Source organism: Coregonus lavaretus, assembly GCF_964263955.1.
Source record: "Coregonus lavaretus genome assembly, chromosome: 7".
In the NCBI taxonomy this organism is placed as follows: domain Eukaryota; kingdom Metazoa; phylum Chordata; class Actinopteri; order Salmoniformes; family Salmonidae; genus Coregonus; species Coregonus lavaretus.
Window position 1 is genome coordinate 18,604,464 of NC_139994.1, and position 24,609 is coordinate 18,629,072.

At 45.7% G+C, this 24,609-nt stretch overlaps 1 protein-coding gene across 15 annotated transcripts in view; it reads left to right on the plus strand.

The window, feature by feature from the left end:
* LOC311131968 (phosphatase and actin regulator 4B-like) overlaps positions 1–24,609 on the plus strand; it is a 43,718-nt gene that overhangs the window by 13,332 nt on the left and 5,777 nt on the right. For 13 of the 15 annotated variants that reach the window (XM_084165103.1, XM_084165100.1, XM_084165108.1 and 10 more), the window contains 10 exons: positions 10,050–10,220; positions 10,367–10,447; positions 10,909–12,060; positions 12,547–12,963; positions 17,164–17,773; positions 18,009–18,268; positions 20,322–20,487; positions 20,575–20,630; positions 21,455–21,516; positions 21,805–21,942. In XM_084165103.1, the coding sequence (XP_084021229.1) occupies positions 10,050–10,220; positions 10,367–10,447; positions 10,909–12,060; positions 12,547–12,963; positions 17,164–17,773; positions 18,009–18,268; positions 20,322–20,487; positions 20,575–20,630; positions 21,455–21,516; positions 21,805–21,942 (3,113 nt within the window). Of the gene's footprint in view, positions 1–5,064; positions 5,535–10,049; positions 10,221–10,366; positions 10,448–10,908; positions 12,061–12,546; positions 12,964–17,163; positions 17,774–18,008; positions 18,269–20,321; positions 20,488–20,574; positions 20,631–21,454; positions 21,517–21,804; positions 21,943–24,609 lie in introns of those variants that run through there. The other 2 variants (XM_084165099.1, XM_084165106.1) reach the window with 2 other exon arrangements.

The following is a 24,609-nucleotide window of genomic DNA, read 5'->3' on the forward strand; positions in this document are numbered from 1 at the left end:
TTTTATATCGAGGAATATTTGACTTTCTCTGGTCATGGGAGTAACATGAGGCAGAATACTGTCCCCTTTTCTCAGCGGAGAGAGGAGGGACGGTGAGTCGGGTGAGAGGCAGCCTCACAGATCCTCCCTCCCCTCAGATTGACCATCAGATACAGGCCATCAGTCCAGTAAAAAAATGGCTAATTATTATGCTCATTCAGCTGTGCCTCAGTAATACAACAAATAATCTATACGAGTGTGATCGTATTCCTAACATTTTGAAATATTATTTTCAAAATGGTCTTAGAAGAACAACATTGGCAGGGCAATTCAAGCGTAGCCAATATGCAGTTATAATGTATTGGGCCTATAGCCTACTGCACAAACATCATTAATACAGAACTGTTTTTAATTGGTTAATGTTGCATAGGCTGATGTTTTTTAAGTGTTATTTGTTATCTGAGTGGTAGATCTCTGCTTGCATTTTGACTCAAAGCGATCTTGACTCAGAAAAGGTTGGTGCCCACTGGCCTAGAGGAACAGACACATAGTCCACTAGCTAGGACAGATTAGCCCAGATCTACTCAACCCTGTCCCTGACTGGCCTCCTCACCCTGCCTGGCCTAGTGGCCCAGCTCAGTATAAATACACCTCACTGATTTCATTTCCTCCCTGTCTCTTGAACTGTTCTCAACAGAGGTGTTTAAACCTGACTGATTCCCTCCCTGTAATAGTGCCCAGAGCTGTATAGGGCTCTGATGGGGCCTTTTATCTCAATGGTGGTGGTTTTGGCAGTGACTGGAATGTCAGTCAGTAATGAGATATATTTGTATAGTCTTATGTAAGCAATAGGAAGACTATATTGCCCTTGACTCCTGTATATTGTGTGACTTGATGATTCATCAGTATTGTGAAATTTGTATTGTGTTGAGTCATGCAGTAACCTATTTTATTCAGCTCAACTGTTTTTTAATAGTAGACGTGATGAGGAAAAAATAGATAAACGTTTTCATTACCACAGAATCTGATTCCTTTGATAATAGTCAATAAAGCCGCTATGGGTCCCTATAGGGACCAGCTGACAGCCAGCTATGGTTCCCAGGGTAGTGGGCCTAATTAGGACCTTTTTATCAAAAAGCTGACCTATAGCCTCGCATTCCTAACATTCCTGCCTGTCATTTCCTGTTGAAAGAGCTCTGTTTCATGTCATTACCTGGTTCTACCTCTAGAGAGAGCTACAGTGGTGTGCACTGTGGCTCAACAGAGGCAAACAGGTTTTTGAATTGAGTAGTGTCAGATTTGAAAAGACGCACACAAACATTCAATCTTTATTTTAAGCTAAGGTCATTCACTGTAGACATTCACACACTGACTACTTCATTCAGAGCAGGAAACAGTTGCCTACTTTTATGGGTTACACACTTCAAAATAGCTACTGTTTGAAACATTGACATAGGTTTGAACTAGTGTGAAGGAAGTTATCAAACCAAGAATTGTTCCACCTGTAACTGAACGGTTTAGGCACGTGTTATATGTTCTGTGTCAACTCATTGCTTCATCGTAGTTGTCTCTGCCGTTGAGGCGCTTTACAGTGTCAACAAACAAGCAGCACATTCCCACAGACAACTAGTCTGTGAATCATTCATTTGATTATGGTGGACCTGTGTAGCTCAGTTGGTAGAGCATGGCAGTTGTAGTAGGTTTGATTCCCGGCACCACCATACGTTTTTTTTTTTTTTTAAAGAGGGAAGAAAATGTACGCATGACTAAGTCGCTTTGGATACTGTGGGCTCTCCTCCTCCGTGGCCAACGTGAGTAAGACATTTAAGCATGTTAACCCTCGCAAGGCTGCCGGCCCAGACGGCATCCCTAGCCGCGTCCTCAGAGCATGCACAGACCAGCTGGCTGGAGTGTTTACGGACATATTCAATCTCTCCCGAGCCCAGTCTGCTGTCCCCACATGATTCAAGATGTCCACCATTGTTCCTGTACCCAAGCAAAGGTAACTGAACTAAATGACTATCGCCCCTTAGCACTCACTTCTGTCATCATGAAGTGCTTTGAGTGGCTAGTGAAGGATCATATCACCTCTACATTATCTGACACCCTAGACCCACTTCAATTTGCTTACAGCCCCAATAGATCCACAGACGACGCAATCGCAATGCACACTGCTATACCATCTGGACAAGAGGAATTCCTATGTAAGAATGCTGTTCATTGACTATAGCTCAGCATTCAACACCATAGTACCCTCCAAGCTTATCATTAAGCTTGGGGCCCTGGGTCTAAACCCCGCCCTGTGCAACTGGGTCCTGGACTTCCTGACGGGCCGCCCCCAGGTGGTGAAGGTAGGAAACAACATCTCCACTTCGCTGATCCTCAACACTGGGGCCCCACAAGGGTGTGTGCTCAGCCCCCTCCTGTACTCCCTGTTCACCCATGACTGCGTGGCCAAGCACACATCCAACTCAATCGTCAAGTTTGCAGACGACACAACGGTAGTAGGCCTGATTACCAACAATGACGAGACAGCCTACAGGGAGGAGGTGAGGGCCCTGGGAGAGTGGTGCCAGGACAATAACCTCTCACTCAACGTTAACAAAATAAAGGAGCTGATCGTGGACTTCAGGAAACAGCAGGGGGAGCATGCCCCTGTCCACATCGATGGGACCGCAGTGGAGAAGGTGGAAAGGTTCAAGTTCCTCGGTGTACACATCACTGACGATCTGAAGGAGGCTGAAGAAACTTGGCTTGGCACCTACAACCTTTACAGATGCACAATTGACAGCATCCTGTCGGGTTGTATCACCGCCTGGTACGGCAACTGCACCGCCCGCAACCGCAGGGCTCTCCAGAGGGTGGTGCGGTCTGCCTAACGCATCACCCGGGGCAAACTACCTGCCCTCCAGGACACCTACAGCACCCGATGTCACAGGAAGGCCAAAAAGATCATCAAGGACAACAACTATCCGAGTCACAGCCTGTTCACCCTGCTATCATCCAAAAGGCGAGGTCAGTACAGCTGAATCAAAGCTGGGACGGAGAGACTGAAAAACAGCTTCTATCTCAAGGCCATCAGACTGTTAAATAGCCATCACTAGGCGGCTTCCACCCGTATACGCAACCCTGCACCTTAGAGGCTGCTGCCCTATATACATAGACTTGGAATCACTGGCCACTTTAATAATGGATCACTAGCCACTACTTTACTCATCTCATATATATATATATATATATATATATATATATATATATATACTGTATTCTACTGTATTTTAGTCTATGCCACTCCGACATTGCTCGTCCGAATATTTATATATTTCTTAATTCTATTCTTCTACTTTTAGATTTGTGTGTATTGTTGTGAATTGTTAGATACTACTGCACTGTTGGCGCTAGAAACACAAGCATTTCACTACACCCGCAATAACATCTGCTAAATATGTGTATGTGACCAATAAAATTATATATTTTATTTTCTTCACACAATTCAACTCAGGCTATGTGAGTTTGGTTGTCTTTTATTATAGGCTAGTCTGTGAAGGTTGAGTAAATGCAGTTCTGTGACTGCTTAGTTTAATTAGGCTACTCGTTCACTTCGTCTTAGGCTATTCTAGCTAGGCTAGGGGAAGAAGCAACTGTTGATTCCTTCATGCGCCGCAGTCATAGTTTGAGATGGACTTTTTGCATATTGCTATTGGTATTACTTAGAGAAAACATCTGTCATCCAGCAGGGCTTATAGTATTTCATAGCAGTTTATCACATTCTAAGGTAGGCTAATGATCTAATGTTTTATATATTGCCACAGACTGAGTTTGAGTGTAGGCATTTATACAGCTCGTCAAGATTTCTTCTCCAGGAGTGATTTAAAATCAACGATAGTTTGTTCGGCTATAGGCCTAGCTATTCACAAATTGGCCTCATAGTCAACCAGGCAACGCTGACTGGTCTGGTCATTCTCAAATCTGCTCTTGATAAGATTCTCAGTGAATGGAATGTGTTTGTAGAGTCTGGGTTGCATCTTCTTGCAGACTTGAAGGGGTTGCATCCCTAGTCTATTGCACAGCCCGCAGTAGGAAAGACATACGTTCTCCTTACCTCCCTCCCTCTAACTCACCTTATCTCTCCCTCCAGGAGCTATTTCTCCTCTCCCCCTCTCATCCTAAACAGACTGATTTACATGTAACCACACCACTCACTACTACCACAGTTCAGTACAACAGGACTGAAGAAAGATTGCTGTTCTCCATGCTCAACAGGGATTTCTGACTGACACATTAAGCACTCACTGAAATCTCCTGCTCCTTTGTTAGTTAACTTCCCCCAATAGTCCCACTGTGAAAGAAAGACCGATAGAAAGCAGAAACACCTCTTGAGGAAATGTGTGCTCCGGTGTAGAATTCAGCGTGCCCTGAGATATTGTGGTGGTGTTGATTTTAGCATTGTGTTGAGTTTGGGGCATCTTAGGTGAGCTGCTATGCTAGTGTCTTATCTCCTTCTCAACACTTCTGTCCTCAAACTGTCCATCCAAACTAATCTATCCATAAAATAAGAAAAGTGTTTCAATTAACCTGTCAGCAACAGCTCTAACATTCAGCAGGCCTTCTGTACAACAACACATGCTTATAATCCTCCCTTCACTCATGGGTGATGCACTACACATTATCGGCTATATGGTTGACTCCGGGTGTGTAATACGACACCTCCGTGACATCACATCCGCTTTGCCTGGTGCGGAGCTCCACCCTCCACCTAGACCCGTCTCACCTTCCACCACTTCTCATGTTACCAACCTCTCCTCTCCCCAGAGAGAGAGCCCTCCCCTCCAGTTACCAACCACTGTTCTCCCCAGCAGAACTGGGTTCAAATACCATTTGAATTCTCTCAAATACTGTTAGCTTTTTCTCTAGTCTGCCTGGAGTGCCAGATGGGTGGAGTTTGCACTCTATTATATTCGTCCCATTGTGCCAGGCAAGCTCAATCAAGGCCAGATAAAGTATTTGAAATGATTTCTAATAGTATTTGAACCCAGGTATTTTATCCAGAGAGCTTGCTCTCTCGCCTCCTGTGAACTTTGCCCCTGAAAAATCTGCAGTGAGGAATGACCGGCATCGGAGTCTGCCGGTATGCCGCTGCCTTATAACTGGTGTACCTTATTTATGAAGTCAGCTAGACAGACAAGAGGGAAGGGAGGAGGGATTTAGCAAACTGAGTGAGTAAGCGAGTGTGTGTGAGAGTGTGAGACCAAAACACACAGAGAAATAGATGGAAGGGCGGAAAGAAAGAGAGGAAGAGAGCGACGTGAACCAAGGGAGTAGGAGAGTCTTGGGTTACAGGAGCGTTAAGGCGGTTGGGTTTGTTGGCGAGGATCGTAGCAGGGGATCTATTTTTCCTCTGTGTCTGGATCCCTCCTCCCTGCCGTGGACCCCAGGAGAGTTAGGGGCCGGTGGGCCAGAGAGGACAGGGGCGTGGGGTAGCATGGGACAGAGTGCCAGCTATGCTGAGACAGTGCCCCAGCAACACCAACTGCAACCTGCTCAACACAACACTGGTGAGTCCAGGGACAGAACAGGAACCTGTACAGAACCTGAGGACATTAGCTTTTGTATTTGTTTTTGGAAGAGGAGTTTGTGAAGTAGCCTACTCAGTAGAGCGCTATTTGTTTGTGTTAGTGTGGAAGAACAGAGGATGTAACAGGACCTAAGGACCTGCTTTTGTATTGGTGGTCTCCAGCTGAGTCTTTGGAAGAGGAGTTTTTTTGTGGAATGTTTTGTAGAGTGTTTGTGTTAGCATGGAAGAGAAAGGGTAGGCGGATATGGAAGAGATGTGTTGTAGGTGTTTTTGTGTTGGAAGGAGAGAGAGAGGAGGCAGAGAAGGGCAGGCACAAACAGGTGTGAGGGAATGTATGCTGATGGAATGTGGTGATTGTGTAATTCACCAACCCACTCCGCTGTCTAAACTCCTCTTTTTCCCTCGCTGTCTCCCCCCCCCCCCCTTTTTTTACGATGGAACATGGGATTCTTTATTAAAAACAGTGGAGCTTGGAGTGCAAGGCACCAGCTGCCATTGTTTGTGTGTGTCTCTCTGTGTGTGTGTCTCAGGACTCCATCTCTTATTATGGTGTTGTACAGTTTGCCTAGCCTAAAGCCCCCATCGTTCCACTCCCTCTAATACACAGAGACAAACACAGAAACCTGTTTTTGCTGCTGTGGCTGTGTCTGTCAGAGGGCGGAACACATAACTGTTGGATTTGGACAACTTGACTGTTCCATAGTAAACTGTGTGCAGAGAGAGGTCTCTTGATGGCATGGTGGCTCAGTATAGTTATTTAGGCTTGGATTGTGAGTTCTAGTCAGTGAGAAGAACACATTACTGTTGGATTTAGGCCTAATTGTCGTGATCTCTGTACCATGTGGGGTGGTGGCTCATCTGAGATTGTCTTGGAGGTGATGGGGTAAAGCAGCATGCTAATTTCTGTGGACAATAGACAATAAAGTCCTCTCCCTGTTATCCTGCTTCTTCTTGTGCTCAACTTTATTGGGCTTGTATTGTGGGTTTCTGATTCATCTGTAATTTAGCCCCCGTTGGTTTTTTTCCTTTGTAAAAATGTGAACCACATGACATGGTGTGGTCAGTCAGTGTTTTCTGTGTAATGTTGTGGACTTTCATAGGTTAGCATTGTTTTGTTGTGCACTGCACTTTCAACTCTTTAATAACTAAACAAATGACATGCCTTGGTTTAGCTATTTTATCTGAACAACTGGGTTTTATATTGGAGCCCGTTGGGGAATGTTAATGTTGTGTAGGCATAGTAGTAAGTATTGCGTACTTTAAACTGAGTTGGTAAAGTTATGTAATGTAGTTATTACATACAATAAACTTGTAACACATGGTGACAAATACAGTGCAGCACAGAGTGCTTTCGGAAAGTATTCAGACCCCTTTTTCCACATTTTGTTACGTTACAGCCTTATTCTAAAATTGATTAAATAAAATACAAAATCCTCATCACCCTACACACAATACCCCATAATGACAAAGCGAAAACAGGTTTTTTTTTAAATGTTGCACATTTATTACAAATAAAAAAACAGAAATACCTTATTTACATAAGTATTCAGACCCTTTGCTATGAGACTCGAAATTGAGCTCAGGTGCATCCTGTTTCCATTGATCATCCTTGAGATGTTTCTACAACTTGATTGGAGTCCACCTGTGGTAAATTCAATTGATTGGACATGATTTGGAAAGGCACACGCCTGTCTATATAAGGTTCCACATTTGACAGTGCATGGGTGGTCTATGGTGGGTGGTCTATGGTGATAGGTGGGGTAGGCTTAGAGTGGCTGAGGGGTGGGATTAAAGAGTGTTTGGTAATGTATTATTGTTATGTGACTGCGTTATGTAAAATGTATACACTACCAGTCAAAAGATTGGGGGGAAAAAAAATGGGTTTTCTTTATTTTAAATTTTTTTTACATTATAGAATAATAGTGAAGACAGCAAAACTATGACATAACACATATGGAATCATGTAGTAACCAAAAAAGTGTTAAACAATTCAAAATATATTTTATATTTGAGAATCTTCAAATAGCCACCCTTTGCCTTGATGACAGCTTTGCACACTCTTGGCATTCTCTCAACCAGCTTCACCTGGAATGCTTTTCCAACAGTCTTGAAGGAGTTCCCACATGCTGAGCACTTGTTGGCTGCTTTTCCTTCACTCTGTGGTCCAACTCATCCCAAACCATCTCAATTGGGTTGAGGTCGGGGGATTGTGGAGGCCAGGTCATCTGATGCAGCATCCATCACTCTCCTTCTTGGTAAAATAGCCCTTACACAGCCTGAAGGTGTGTTGGGTCATTGTCCTGTTGAAAAACAAATGATAGTCCCACTAAGCCCAAACCAGATGGGATGGCGTATCGCTGCAGAATGCTGTGGTAGCCATGCTGGTTAAGTGTGCCTTGAATTCTAAATAAATCACAGACATTGTCACCAGCAAAGCAACCCCACACCATAACACCACCTCCTCCATGTTTTACGGTGGGAATTACACATGCGGGGATCATCCGTTTACCCACACCGCGTCTCACAAAGACACGGCGGTTTGAACCCTTAATCTCAAAATCTCCAATATATTCCCCCCCCCCCCCCCCCCCCCCAAAAAAAAATACAAATAATTATGGTGACTTAGCATAGTGATTGCTGGTGTTTTAAGTTCAGTTGGAATTGATAGTTCTGGTGACCGTGATAAAGTATGATTCCTCAGTTGTTCCTGAATGGAACTGTCTGTACCCAAATGAAATATAATGTCCTGAGCTTTGCTGCGGCTACTACATTTAGCCTAGACTAACCTTGAGAAGAACTACAGTACTGTAGGGAACTGCATCTCTGAGTGTTCACTGTTTCCAGACCAGCACAATTGCCATGTGGCCTGGATGTGGAACTACAGTATTTACAGTACATATTATGCACACTAGATGGATGTTTTCAGATGCATATTGGCATTTGGTCTGATGTAATCTTCAGGCTAGAGGACACAGACAAAACAACAACTGAACGCAAAGCTCTGGTGGGATTCTTTCATTTGTTTTGTTTTTGCTGGCACTGACTGGCTTCTGTCGCTTTCTCTTTCAAACGGTTTTCTCTGGAACTGAGGTGCCCTAGCCCTGGCGCTTGCACCTGCCTGCCACAGGGATATCAACACTCCCATCTTCCCTTTCTGAATCCTGGCCCCGTCTCACACGACTTGCCATTTCTTGTGTCTCCCAACCTCTCTCTCTTTGCTGTTTTGCTGTCCCTCTCTTTCTCTCTTTCTCTCTCGTCTTGCTCTCTCTACTCGTCTTTTATAACATTATTAATTTGTTTAGCAAACACCTTTGCCATCAAATAATTGTACTGGTATCCTGTTTTTAGCATTCTTAGGTCTATTCATACTATTTAGTGGCACGATATGCCTTCTCTCTCGCTCTCGCTCTCTCTCTTTCTCGCTCTTTGAATCTGTCAAATTGCCAATCGAGTGAATTCGATCTGTTGCTCTCCACTTACCTTTGATCTCTCTTTCTCATGCCAGGGTGTTTTCAGGTAAGAGTCAGAATAGAGGGGGATGAGGGAGAGATGGAAGGAGTGGGAGGATGAGGGGAATTGAGGATGAAGTTGCAAATTGCCTCTGTCCTAAAGTGTGACCCATAGACTGGATTGGTGTGACCTCAGCAAAACAAGGCAGATGACTGTAACATATGTCTGGTGTTTTATATAGAACTCATGCTATTAAAAGCTTCCTGGCTGGTTCCTTAGGGAGTGCATTGATTCAGTCAGTCAACCATCAACATGCTGTATGTCCTAAGCACCGTCCTTTTGTGCAGCAAGTGTTTATGTGTGGTTGACTCATCACCTAAGAATGTGTGGATATTTCACTCCCATAATGAGTCTTCCGGTATCTATAACATGGTTTACAGCAGCATGTGATGTCATCAGCTGGAGACCAGTTATGAGTCATGGTTTCTGGGAGACTAACCTTATCCTCTCCAATGTGTTGCTTGTTTGTTTATTCTTCTCTCTGTCTACAGTTTCTGTAGTAATTATGTTTGTACTCTTGACTGTAAGTGTGATGGGCTTATGTTTGTATTGAAACAGTATTGAAACCATCCCACTCAGACTTCTCCCTACCAGAATGGAAAGACAATCTCCGTTCAATGTTAGAAACTCTTGAGTTAGAGAAGCAGCCAAAGATGTATTATCAATATACCAATATAAGAATCTCTGCCAGCTGGTACAACTCGGCAGCCAATAAGAGTGGAATTCAGAGCAGCCTTCAGCTTTAAGCCTGGCTCACAGTCTGTACTGTGGTCAAGTATAACACACACACTCTGTACTCTAACATGACAGTGGAAGGTAGCACCAACCAGCTCAGGCCTAGTTCATACTGTAACGAAACTGTTGAAGACATACTGTAGCACTGTAGAGTTAGTTGGGGCCTAGCCTATCATCACTTTCTATCCTCCTTGCTTTCATCTTATGTCTTGTAATAAGCATCATGCCACTCCCCTCCCTCCCTCTCCAGATGATGAAGTGGACTTGCAGCATAGTACGACAGGGAGCGAGGGGGGGAACTCATCAGGCGAAACCCCTCCCTCCAAACGCAAGGGCAAGTTCTCCAGCTTCGGCAATATGTTCAAGCCCTGGAAGTGGAGGAAGAAGAAGAGCAGTGAGACGTTTATCGAAACCTCAATAGGTACCTACCCTTTAGAAATAGTAACATTGATGTATGGATTGTACAGCACTGTAAGGACCTGTCAGCTGAAGTCTTCATGGTCTCAGACAAGGTTACTCATCAAGCCACCTTTGTTACGGGAAAATGAAACTTTTGTTTACTTTCAGTGTTGGAGAGGAAGATCTCGGTAAGGAGACCTCGTCAGGAGCTGATAGACAGAGGAGTACTGAAAGAACTTCCAGAGAATGGTATGTAGACCAGGGCCCGTATCCACAAAGCCTCTCCGAGTAGGAGTGCAGATCTAGGATCAGTTTAGCCTTTTAGATCATAATGAATACGATTATATGGACAGATCCTAGATCAGCGCTTTTACTCGGAGATGCTTTGTTTATACGGGCCCTGACAGGCAAAGGACCTACAGAGATAATAATAATAATATGCCATTTAGCAGACGCTTTTATCCAAAGCGACTTACAGTCATGCGTGCATACATTTTTTGTGTATGGGTGGTCCCGGGGATCGAACCCACTACCTTGGCGTTACAAGCGCCGTGCTCTACCAGCTGAGCTACAGAGGACCACGTAGTAGCCTATATTTTATCAATGAGAAACAAAACTGTAGTAGGGTAACGATTTTAGAGAATGTTGAGATGTAGAGAATGTCTTTGCTGACCTCAAATTCTTTATCAGAATGTGTTTCTGTGTGACAGAGAGCAACGATGTGAACCACTCTAAAGGTCCGCTGGTGAAGAATGGCCAGCCAGTACCCATGAACGTTGACCGGGTCTCAGAGTCAGGGGTCAGGGGGTCCCGGGGGGAGCCAGGCCCAGGGCTCAACCCCACCTGGCTGCCCCAGGGAGAGGACCCCCGGCGGGGCACTGTCTCTTCAGACGACCCCCGGAGCAGGAGCAGGGTGCCCTCCGATGCCTCGCGCTCCAACCGAGCCCCACTGGACGTAGACTCGCACACCAGGATATCGGCCATAGATCTGGCAAGACGGAGCAGACTGCCCTCTGACGTGTCGGAGAGGAGAGGAGGGTCACTACCGAGAGGGCCTGCTCAGGAGGAGGGGAAGCACCGGAGAGAGGGGAAAGAGGACAAGAGAGAGGAGAGGAAAGAGGGGAAGGAGGAAAGGAAAGAGGACAGGAGAGAGGGTAAAGAGGACAGGAGAGAGGGTAAAGAGGACAGGAGAGCGGGTAAAGAGGACAGGAGAGAGGGTAAAGAGAATAGGAGAGATCCTCGTGATGAGAGAGAAAGAAAGGATCAGAGGGAGAGGGAGGAGAGAGACCGGGAGGGAGGGGAACAGAGGGATGAGAAAGACAACAGGGAAAAGAGAGACCAGAAAGATGACAGGGAGAGGAGAGATGATAGGGTAGGGAAAGAAGAGAGGGACCGAGATGATCGAGAGAGGGAGGACAAGGAGAAGAGAGATGGGAAAGGAGGAAAATATGACAGAGAGGGAAAAGAGAAAAGAGACGACTGGAGAGATGAGAAGAGAGATGATCGAGAGAGGAGAGATGACCGGGAAAGAAAAGATGATAAGAGAATCGATCGTGAAAAGCCAGACGAAAGGAGAGATGATCGTGATCGCAGAGACGATGGGGAAAAGAGGGGGGAGGAGAGGGATAGGAGAAGTAGTCCTAGGGCTGGGAAACCAGAGACCCTCTTGAGACCTGTAGAAGGGAACCGTCCAGTGGTCAGACCCCACTCCGAGATAGAGCTGAGACCCAGTATGCAGAAGACCTCCTCAGTGGACCTCCGTAGCAGGCTCCGCCCTGCCTCCGAGGCTTACCGCGGGAGCACCCTGCCCAAGTACATGCCATCTGAGGAGACCAAAGGAGGGGAGACCCGCGGAAGAGCAGGTAAGAAACTGCCTGGGGACGTAAAAGTCAATGCACTCACTTGTACGTCGGAAGGTTGCTCTGCAGTTGTGTTGAAGTTCAATAATTATTAGTGGAAAAAAGTATTTCAAAGCACCACCCCCAGTTTATTGGGCACTTTGCAAGGGCAATGTGTTACTGTCTGCTAGTTGAGTGTCTAGGATATTCTTTCCATTCTACTGCGTGTATATCTGGTAACTCGTAAATCTCCTTGTTCTCACCCCTGTGAAAGGTGTGAGGACTTGACCAGAATCTGTCTTTAGTTAGTTAATTTGTTAAAAAGCTGCTTATTGTCTAACGTTGAGTTGCAGCTTATCTCAGCGCTGTGTTCTATGTGCTCAGCACTGTACAGTAACAGTGTGTTTGTTGTGGCTGCACTTTCAGCCTCAGGGACCAGGGGGAATAGAAACACTTATTGTCCTCCTTACCGCTCTGTGTGTGGTGTGTCTCTCCATGTCCTGTCTGTAGAGTCCACTGGTGTCCGCTTCGCCCCTGGCCCCACCCCAGACCCTGACTCCGCCTTTAACTCCTCCTCCTCCCGGAGAGCGCAGCCTCCTACCAAACAGGCCATGCTCCCTCCCAAGGGCCAACCCACCAGCACCACCTCCACGGAGCTTGGCCGGACCTCCACCCCACCTTCCTCCTCCACCTCCTCTGCTATAGCGGTGGCCAAGCCACCCAGGACGGTCTCCCTGGTCATCAGTGATGACCCTCCTCCTCCTCCCACCCACTCCAGCCCCGTCCCCCCTGCGCGGTCCAGCCATGTACCCCCATCCTCCACCACGGGGGAGTCGGCCACCCCTCCCCCTGTACCCCCCCATGCCAAGCAGCCACCTGTACCCCCACCCAAGCCCTCCAACCGGAACAGCCAGGCCGCTCTGCTTGGTGAGTTTACCCTGCCTTTGCTCCATGTTTGTACTGCTGTTTAGCTCCATAATGTACTGGTTATAATTGTACTACGTAGGTTTATGGATGAGTTAAGTCCTGTACCCTTCAAGTAAAGTGTTACAATTACGTTTGACCTTTTTGAACCCAAAGCAATGACTCTGGTGTTTCTAAGTGGCCTTTGCTGTTTCAACAGAATGTGTCCTCCGGCAGTATAGTGGTTACTCTCGATGCGTACTGAAACGCAGGGTGTTCTATGCAGTACCTAGGCCTTTTCTCAATTGGATTTGCTCAACTCCTGCATCCTCTCACATCCTTTTGAAAAAGGTCAAAGGTAATCGAGGAGAGGGAACGTGGACGAAAATGCGCTTGTATGAAATGACTGTCCTCCACTCGCATCAGGCAAATTACGTTTACAAGGGTGGATCCCAAAATAAATGTGTAAAGTGAAATTAAGTTGTGCACAACATTTTATAGATAAAACGATAAGTAGCATATCGTTTTTAAACGTTTGCATCCTTTTCTCCTTCGAGAAAACAATGGGGTGTGGCAGATTTCAAAACGCTTCCGTGAAGGACTCGTGTAGGGTACACTTGCGCTTCCTCGCCAAAAGGAGACTATCGAGGAGGGGAGGACCATCTTCTGTTTGCCTACTAACGAATTGACACTCTCCTCGAACACTCATCAGTTTCCTGGTCACGGAGGAGAGAGGACAGACTTTTGTCCAAACAAGAAAAGGCCCTAGTCTGCAGTTTGTACAGCGAGTCTCCAAAGAGAGGGGCAGGCAAGGGCTTGTCTTTGCCGCGTTTATGCAAGCACAACTCTCACACACACACACACACAACGCCGTGCTGGTACTCCTCCGACAGGCCTGGAGCAACTCCAGAGCATCGAGGGCTCTGATTGGCTGCCTCAGTATTCCATGTCCGCTGCCCTAGGTCTGGAGCCCATTCCAACAGTCTGTATAGTAACAGTGGTTGTGACACAATTAGAAAAGTCCTATGCCATTCTGAAGGCATGGTCCTCATAGATACGTTACTCCATTTCACGCTCGCACACTGTATACATACAATGGGGAGAACACGTATTTGATACACTGCCAATTTTGCAGGTTTTCCTACTTACAAAACATGTAGAGGTCTAATTTTTATCATAGGTACACTTCAACTGTGAGAGACGGAATCTAAAACAAAAATCCAGAAAATCACATTGTATGATTTGTAAGTAATTAATTTGCATTTTATTGCATTACATAAGTATTTGATACATCAGAAAAGCAGAACTTAATATTTGGTACAGAAACCTTTGTTTGCAATTACAGAGATCATACGTTTCCTGTAGGTCTTGACCAGGTTTGCACACACTGCAGCAGGGATTTTGGCCCACTCCTCCATACAGACCTTCTCCAGATCCTTCAGGTTTCGGGGCTGTCGCTGGGCAATACGGACTTTCAGCTCCCTCCAAAGATTTTCTATTGGGTTCAGGTCTGGAGACTGGCTAGGCCACTCCAGGACCTTGAGATGCTTCTTACGGAGCCACTCCTTAGTTGCCCTGGCTGTGTGTTTCGGGTCGTGGTCATGCTGGAAGACCCAGCCACGACCCATCTTCAATGCTCTTACTGAGGGAAGGAGGTTGTTGGCCAAGATCTCGCGATACATGGCCCCATCCATCCTCCCCTCAATACGGTGCAGTCGTCCTGTCCCCTTTGCAGAAAAGCATCCCCAAAGAATGATGTTTCCACCTCCATGCTTCACGGTTGGGATGGTGTTCTTGGGGTTGTACTCATCCTTCTTCTTCCTCCAAACACGGTGAGTGAAGTTTAGACCAAAAAGCTAAATTTTTGTCTCATCAGACCCCATGACCTTCTCCCATTCCTCCTCTGGATCATCCAGATGGCCATTGGCAAACTTCAGACGGGCCTGGACATGCGCTGGCTTGAGCAGGGGGACCTTGCGTGCGCTGCAGGATTTTAATCCATGACGACATGGTGTGTTACTAATGGTTTTCTTTGAGACTGTGGTCTCAGCTCTCTTCAGGTCATTGACCAGGTCCTGCTGTGTAGTTCTGGGCTGATCCCTCACCTTCCTCATGATCATTGATGCCCCACGAGGTGAGATCTTGCATGGAGCCCCAGACCGAGGGTGATTGACCGGCATCTGAACTTCTTCCATTTTCTAATAATTGCGCCAACAGTTGTTGCCTTCTCACCAGCTGCTTGCCTATTGTCCTGTAGCCCATCCCAGCCTTGTGCAGGTCTACAATGTTATCCCTGATGTCCTTACACAGCTCTCTGGTCTTGGCCATTGTGGAGAGGTTGGAGTCTGTTTGATTGAGTGTGTGGACAGGTGTCTTTTATATAGGTAACGAGTTCAAACAGGTGCAGTTAATGCAGGTAATGAGTGGAGAACAGGAGGGCTTCTTAAAGAAAAACTAACAGGTCTGTGAGAGCCGGAATTCTTACTGGTTGGTAGGTGATCAAATAATAATATAATAATAATAATAATAATATAATATAATAATAATAATAATATAATATAATAAATACTTATGTCATGCAATAAAATGCAAATTAATTACTTAAAAATCATTCAATGTGATTTTCTGGATTTTTTTTTAAGATTACGTCTCTCACAGTTGAAGTGTACCTTGATAAAAATTACAGACCTCTACATGCTTTGTAAGTAGGAAAACCTGCAAAATCGGCAGTGTATCAAATACTTGTTCTCCCCACTGTAGATACAGTGGACATCTGGTTGACAGTTGTGTACAGCAGAAATGATAGTATTCATTATGTGGATCTCCTCCCTGATAAGCTTTCTGAGTCTGAATTCTGATTGGCTGCTACACTGACACACACACCTCACGATTCAGTTCTGCACACTCAGCAAGTGTTAAAGCCTGCAGCTGATGTTATTTTCCCTGCATGTCTCCTGGCTAATCACAAGAGTGTCATCAGTCAATGGTTATACAACTCTGTCATTGGTCATATACCATAAAGGATCCACAGAATGCAAACATCCATTCTGTCACTGCAAGAGAGCAGCGGTTTACGTATCATCACAGTATATGCATACGATAGGCCTACGTCCTCACCAGCCTGTAAACAGACAATCATGATGCCTGGCAGTTTTCTATATCCGAAGTCTATCCTTAGGTTAGATATAGATATATATTAGGTTAGATATTAATTCAGGAAACAATCTGCCTAGCTGGGCAACAGTGGCCAGTTATTCAGTGTCCCACACCTTCAACCAGCCTGCTGAAGGCCTTGACCTCTGACCTCACATCTCTGGCAGCGTCCACATTGAACAGGGCCTCCAGGGTCCACGGTCCCCATCCTCCTCACTACTGGACCAGCTGGAGAAGGCAGGGGGAGCTGGGCCTCTACCTCTCCCTGCCCACCTACCTCCACTGTCGACGGGCTGAACAAGCCTGCTCAGGTACCCTGTCATGAGGGGCACAACCCAAGCCTGCCATGCCACGCTGTGACGCTGTCCATCCATGGGCTTAGCACTGAATAACCATAACTGCTCCACAGCACGTGTTGTGGCACACCACCAAGTCTGATGGGTTAGTCTGACAGTGCATGGCACTGGAACAACGGATTAACTGTTCCCCATTCTGCCCATAGCAAGTGATGTGATGCACCACCAGCATAGATTGATCGTCCCCCACTACTTCATTCATTGCATGTCGGATTGAGTTGTGGCTGAACTGACTGAATGAACTTGACTTGGCTGGAATGAAAACAATGCATGGAAGTTAGGCTAACTGCCAGGCAGTGTGCCCCAGCTTGTTGAATGTGTCTTCTTTGACTTCAAAGAGAGGTCAAGAGAGACTGCTGAGACGTGTGAAATGACTTCAAAATAATGGATTCCGACTAATAAAATGCTTTTCAGGTTGTTCAGGCTTTAATACGGCACTGAATGATTTCCATCTGAACCATAGGATAAGATGTAGGCCATGCTGCTAATATCTAGACCTGATATCATCATGCTTTTTAAAATATATCCCATCCATCCACAGGTTAAACATGCATTGTGCCTTCATGAAACTAAACAACTAAACAAATCCTTTAACCAGTTTGCTTGAGTGTGAATGTGATGCTTTGATGCCCTCGCTCTTTCCCTCTGACCTTCTCTGTCAGTTCTGTCCTTGTAAATGACTAGTATTCATTCTGTTGTGCATTTTGTTCCATAGCAGAGCTCTCTCAGGCTGGCAGTGGTGTCATCGTGTTTCCTGCCCCCACCAGGCGCTCTCCACCCACTCCGCCCAAGAGGATGACCCCCGTCACCAAGCGCCACTCTGAAGACCCATCCCCTGAGGCAGAGACCTCCGGCCCCTCTAGTCCTGTCCCAGTCCCAGTCCCAGTCCCAGTCCCCGTCCCCGTACCTACTGTCCCCGTACCCACCAGCACAGACCGAGACGACAACCGGGACACCCTCAGGGCAGTAGGCCTCCAACTACCCACCTCTGACCCTGCACCAGCACCCCGACCTCTGTCCCATATACCCATGTCCGCTCCCAGCTCCCACCCACCGCTCCCCAACCCTGCCTCCGTCCCCCTCCCTATCTATCAGAAGGACCCTCCCAGCCCCACCACAGAGCCACCCAGCCACCCCCCAGCCTCAGTCCCATCCATCCCCCTGCACATCCTGATCCAGCGGGCCCTGTGCTCCCCCAGCCCGGCCCAGGCTAACCCAGACGGATCCCAGAGAGCCCACTCCATGCTGTTTGAGTCCCCTCCAGAGTTTCTCACTGAGGCTGGAGTCCGACGCTCTCTACCCATCACCATAGAACCCCTCAGACTGTGAGTACACTACTGAACTTATCATACTTCCATAATGTCACAGCATGTCAATTAACCACAATACAAACTGGAACAATATTTACGTTGAGCTAAAAACGTGGCTCCAATCATTACAATAGAAAAAGACAAGTACTGTATATTCATACTTCAAACCCACTTGATCACACTCTATTCAAGAGTCAGACTCAATTGTTGACATTTCTCCCTCAATCTCTCTCTCGCTCCCTCTCTCCAGACCTGAGGATGATGACTTTGACATGCAGGAGGAGTTGGAGAAGCTTCACCCCAGGCGGATGCTGCCCCCCCAGCCCCCCAGGCAGCTTGAGCTGGAGCCCAGGAGCAGGAGGGTTCTGGTGGGGGAACCCAGGGTCAGTGTGATTCCAGAGGGCCGGGGTCCCGGAGACAGCAGTGAGGAGGAGGAGGATGAGGAGACAGACTCTGACGGACCCATCCTCTACAGAGATGACGATGAAGACGAGGACGAAGAGCCACCAAGTAAGTCGATCTGAAGTCTGTTGATAATATCACATGGGTCTGGTGTTGATTTAGTTAGCAGATCTGAAGTCTGTTGATAATATCACATGGGTCTGGTGTTGATTTAGTTAGCAGATCTGAAGTCTGTTGATAATATCACATGGGTCTGGTGTTGATTTAGTAAGCAGATCTGAAGTCTGTTGATAATATCACATGGGTCTGGTGATGATTTAGTAAGTAGATCTGAAGTCTGTTGATAATATCACATGGGTCTGGTGTTGATTTAGTAAGCAGATCTGAAGTCTGTTGATAATATCACATGGGTCTGGTGTTGATTTAGTAAGTAGATCTGAAGTCTGTTGATAATGTCACGTGTCTGGTGTTGATTTCAATCTCAGAAGTCGAATTGAAAGAATGAAAAAGTACAATACTATCAAGGAAGGCCCTTTCATTATTAGTAAAAAATTCCATATGAGCCTGTATCTATCTTTCTATTTTCTTCCTTCATTGTATGTATTTTACTACCGTATTTTCCGCACTATAAGGCGCACCGGATTATAAGGCGCACCTTCAATGAATGGCCTATTTTAGAACTGTTTTCATATATAGGGCGCACCGGATTATAAGGCGCATAGAATAGAATATTCTGCAGTCAAACGTTTGACTGGGGTTGCGTTATGCATCCACTAGATAGAGCTGTGCTAAAGGGAATGTCAACAAAACAGTCAGATAAAGTCAAACTTTATTAAGCGTTCTGACAACTCCGTTCACTCCCATGGTAACGTTGTTCAAACGTTAATGTGCATATTAACAATATCTCCCAGCCTTGCTCACTCTTCTCCCAAACGTGGAGGGGAACTTTTCCCTGATTCAGTAAACACGTAGTAAAAGAAACAGTCTGATATCACTAAATCAAACGTTAGTGCATAACTCAACATTGTTCAGTTACGTATAACACGTAAAGCTCAGTTTTTCAGTTCAATCCCCGTCCACGAATCCCTCGAATTCTTCTTCTTCAGTGTCCGATTTGAACAGTTGGGCGACTACGGCATCCAACCTGCCCGGCTCCCTCTCGTCAATATCCGAGTCAGTGTCGCTGCTGTTGCCTGGCAGTTCAGAGATTATTCCTGCCTTTGTGAAAGCTTGGACCACAGTTGAGACTGATATATCAGCCCAGGCATCCACGATCCATTGGCAGATAGTGGCGTAAGTCGCCCGGCGCTGTCTCCCCGTCTTGGTGAACGTGTGTTCGCCTTCTGTCATCCACTGCTCCCACGCAGCTCGCAGTCTAGCTTTGAACGCCCTGTTGACACCAATATCTAGCGGCTGGAGTTCTTTAGTTAATCCACCCGGAATGACGGCAAGCTCCGAATTAGTTTGCTTCACTTGTTTTTTGACAGCATCGGTGATATGGGCGCGCATGGAGTCGTAGATCAATAGGGACGAAGCTGTGTGGAAAAAGCCACCCGGTCTCTTGACGTAAATTTCTCTCAGCCACTCACTCATCTTTTCCTCATCCATCCATCCCTTCGGGCTTGCTTTGACGACGCCGGCTGGAAAGTTTTCTTTTGGCAAGGTCTTCCTCTTGAAAATAACCATGGGTGGAAGTTTCTGGCAATTAGCCTGGCAGGCGAGAACTACAGTGAAGGATGACTTCTCATTCCCTGTGGTGCGTACAGACACCGTACTGGTCCCCGTTTTCTCCACAGTGCGGTTCACGGGAATATCAAAGTCGTACTGAAACATTTCATTATTATTAAATTGTTTTTATTGGTTTTTCATACTGAAACATTTTGACAGAGCGCCTTGAGCACCGTGTACAACCAGTATGGATCAACCAATTAACCAATTGATCCATATATAAGGCGCTCTGGATTATAAGGCGCACTGTCGTTTTTTGAGAAAATTAAAGGCTTTTAAGTGCGCCTTATAGTGCGGAAAATACGCTACTTGCAGGTAAAGCTAAACCAAATGTAGTGTAAACTGAGTAGTTCACAATGTGCAAACGTGATGTAGAGCAAAGGTATATAGCCCCAGGTTAAACTGTGTGTCTGTGTTTGTCTGCACCACCCAGGTGCCTTGGCCAGCCGTGTGACGAGGAAGGACACCCTGGCCCTGAAGCTGGAGAGACAGCAGGAGAGAGAGGAGCAGGAGGGAGGAGAGGGACAGGATGGAGTCGGCTGGCAGAGCAAGGAGCAGTGGGAGGCACTCAGGAACAAGATCGGTACCACGCTCAACAGGTAACTACATCTAGTTGTGTGTGTGCTCCCTTATCCTGAACGTGTGTTTGGTCACTTGTCCTGAACATGGTGTGTTTCTTTAATCAGGAGGTTGAGTCAGAGACCCACAGCAGATGAGTTGGAGCAGAGAAACATCCTTCCAGGTAACAGTCTCTCTGTCAATTCTATTTTATGTCTACATTTCTGTCCGATTTTATTATAGTTTTCCAGTCAATATCAACTTCATGCTTCATTCATGTCCCCTCTGTTGCTTTAATGTCCTTTACGTCTAGATAGACAAGCATCTCTCTGGTTTTACATGTAACCAAAACTGTATCTAATACAGTGTGAAATGTCAATGTGTTGTAGACATCTGCCATACATCAATGTCTGTCTGCCCTATAGATGCCCCCTTGTGGTCTGTAAGAGTACTTCCATACAAGAAAAGCTATGCTTGCGTCATGGTGCAATTTGACCATTGCACTTGTTTGTTCTTGAGTTTAGCATTGGGACCAAAACGGTAGAGTGCCAACACTTTAAGAATTTTTGATCATATTTCCAAAATGTAAAGTTTTCACATGTCTTATGGTTATCCTCAGAGTACTCTGAAAGCACTACTTAAAAGCTTTGTCCTTAGACATCTCTGTAAAAGGACTACATAATGTGCAGAGTGTGTCTAAGACAAAGGACTTGCTTGTCCCAGAGAGGGGAAAGACTGATTTTAAAACGACTCCCGTTACTCCTGTGCTGTGTAGACGCCAGGAGAAGCTCAGGGCCATGAGTGCTGGTCTAGGATCAGGTCACCCCTGCCCATATAATCATATTCATTATGATCTAAAAGGACAAAAGGATTCTAGATCAGCATTCCTATTCTGAGATGCTTAGTGAATATGGGCCCTCGTCCAGTCTACGTCTGTCTGTCTGTCTGTGACTGACTGACTGCTGTGTTTCTGTTCTGCCTCTGATGGAATGTCTTGTCTTATTGTAGCCAGGAACGAAGCTGATATCAGGGCAGAGAGGAGTGAGATCAAACGCAGACTCACCAGAAAGGTTCGCCTGATACACACACTGCAGGATGGAAACGCACACAGATACAGTACACTAACCTGCATATACACACACCACACACACACTGCAGAATGAAAATACACATAGATACAGTACACTAAACTGCATATACACACACACACACACACACACACACACACACACACTGGTGACAAAACAATCATACACAGATACACAAATAAAACACTCCAATGTAACTAACCACCATAAAGTCTTTATCATTTTAGTTCGACAGTCACTCAGTGTGTTTCCTCTCTACATCCCACCCAGCTGTCCCAGAGGCCCACTATTGCAGAGCTTCAGGCCAGGAAGATCCTGCGTTTCCATGAGTACGTAGAGTGTACCACGACTCAAGACTACGACCGCCGTGCAGACAAACCCTGGACCAAGCTCACTCCCTCTGATAAGGTGAGACTCAGTTAAAGGGCAATTTCATGTTAATAATCTCCAGCACCAACCCAACATCATGTGAAACTGGCACGTTTCTATGTTTTGTGGAAAAAAATGGCAGAAGATAGGTGTTTCCAATGACATCATCAGTGTGTATCATGTGATTTTGACCAATTATGAGTAGGCATTGCCTAATAATTGCCTAATTGTCTACTAATTGGTTGATGTCATTAAAAACAATTAAGCAGGTAGATCTGCTTTTAATATTGCAGATAGATTGTAGCTTCCATCAATGTAATTGTCTGCATCATTTCCAATCCCCCATATATTTTTTGTAAATATATATATATTTATCTAAGTAGCCACCCTTTGCCCTGATGACCGCTTTGCACACTCTTGGCATTCTCTCAACCAGCTTCATGAGTTAGTCACCTGGAATGCATTTCAATTAACAGGTGTGCCTTGTTAAAAGTTAATTTGTGGAATTTCTTTCCTCCTTAATGCATTTGAGCCAATCAGTTGTGTTGTGGCAAGGTAGGGGTGGTATACAGAAGATAGCCCTATTTGGTAAAAGACCGTCCATATTATGGCAAGAACAGATCAAATAAGCAAAGAGAAACGACAGTCCATCGTTACTTTAAGACATGAAGGTCAGTCAATACGGAACATTTCAAGAACTTTGAACGTTTCTTCAAGTGCAGTCGCAAAAATCATCAAGCGCTATGATGAAACTGGCTCTCATGAGGACCGCCACAGGAAAGGAAGACCCATAGTTACCTCTGCTGCAGAGGATAAGTTCATTAGAGTTACCAGCCTCAGAAATTGCAGCCCAAATAAATGCTTCACAGAGTTCAAGTAACAGACACATCTCAACATCAACTGTTCAGAGGAGACTGCGTGAATCAAGAAACCACTACTAAAGTACACCAATAAGAAGAAGAGACTTGCTTGGGCCAAGAAACACGAGCAATGGACATTAGACCAGTGGAAATTTGTCCTTTGGTCTGGAGTCCAAATTGGAGATGTTTGGTTTCAACCGCCGTGTCTTTGTGAGACACGGTGTGGGTGAACGGATGATCTCCGCATGTGTATTTCCCACCGTAAAGCATGGAGGAGGAGGTGTTATAGTGTGGGGTTGCTTTGCTGGTGACACTGTCTGATTTATTTAGAATTCAAGGCACACTTAACCAGCATGGCTACCACAGCATTCTGCAGCGATACGCCATCCCATCTGGTTTGCGCTTAGTGGTACTATCACTTGTTTTTCAACAGCACAATGACCCAACATACCTACAGGCTGTGTAAGGGCTATTTGCCCAAGAAGGAGAGTGATGGAGTGCTGCATCAGATGACCTGGCCTCCACAATCCCCCGACCTCAACCCAATTTGAGATGGTTTGGGATGAGTCGGACCACAGAGTGAAGGAAAAGCAGCCAACAAGTGCTCAGCATATGTGGGAACTCCTTCAAGACTGTTGGAAAAGCATTCCAGGTGAAGCTGGTTGAAAGAATGCCAAGAGTGTGCAAAGCTGTCATCAAGGCAAAGGGTGGCTGAAGAATCTTAAATATAAAATATTTTGATTTGTTTAACACTTTTTTGGTTAGTACATGATTCTATATGTGTTATTTCATAGTTTTGATGTCTTCACTATTATTCTACAATATATTTTTAAAAAATTTGAATGAGTAGGTGTCAACTTTTGACTGGTAGTGTATTTGTGTGTGTGTGTATATATGTATGTGTACAGTGGGGAGAACAAGTATTTGATACACTGCTGATTTTGCAGGTTTTCCTACTTACAAAGCATGTAGAGCTCTGTAATTTTTATCATAGGTACACCTCAACTGTGAGAGACGGAATCTAAAACAAAAATCCAGAAAATCACATTGTATGATTTCTAAGTAATTCATTTGCATTTGTATTTGATACATCAGAAAAGCAGAACTTCATATTTAGTACAGAAACCTTTAATTGCAATTACAGAGATCATACGTTTCCTGTAGGTCTTGACCAGGTTTGCACACACTGCAGCAGGGATTTTGGCCCACTCCTCCATACAGACCTTCTCCAGATCCTTCAGGTTTCGGGGCTGTCGCTGGGCAATACGGACTTTCAGCTCCCTCCAAAGATTTTCTATTGGGTTCAGGTCTGGAGACTGGCTAGGCCACTCCAGGACCTTGAGATGCTTCTTACGGAGCCACTCCTTAGTTGCCCTGGCTGTGTGTTTCGGGTCGTTGTCATGCTGGAAGACCCAGCCACGACCCATCTTCAATGCTCTTACTGAGGGAAGGAGGTTGTTGGCCAAGATCTCGCGATACATGGCCCCATCCATCCTCCCCTCAATACGGTGCAGTCGTCCTGTCCCCTTTGCAGAAAAGCATCACCAAAGAATGATGTTTCCACCTCCATGCTTCATGGTTGGGATGGTGTTCTTGGGGTTGTACTCATCCTTCTTCTTCCTCCAAACACGGCGAGTGGAGTTTAGACCAAAAAGCTCTGTTTTTGTCTCATCAGACCACATGGCCTTCTCCCATTCCTCCTCTGGATCATCCAGATGGTCATTGGCAAACTTCAGACGGGCCTGGACATGCGCTGGCTTGAGCAGGGGGACCTTGCGTGTGCTGCAGGATTTTAATCCATGACGGCGTAGTGTGTTACTAATGGTTTTCTTTAAGACTCTGGTCC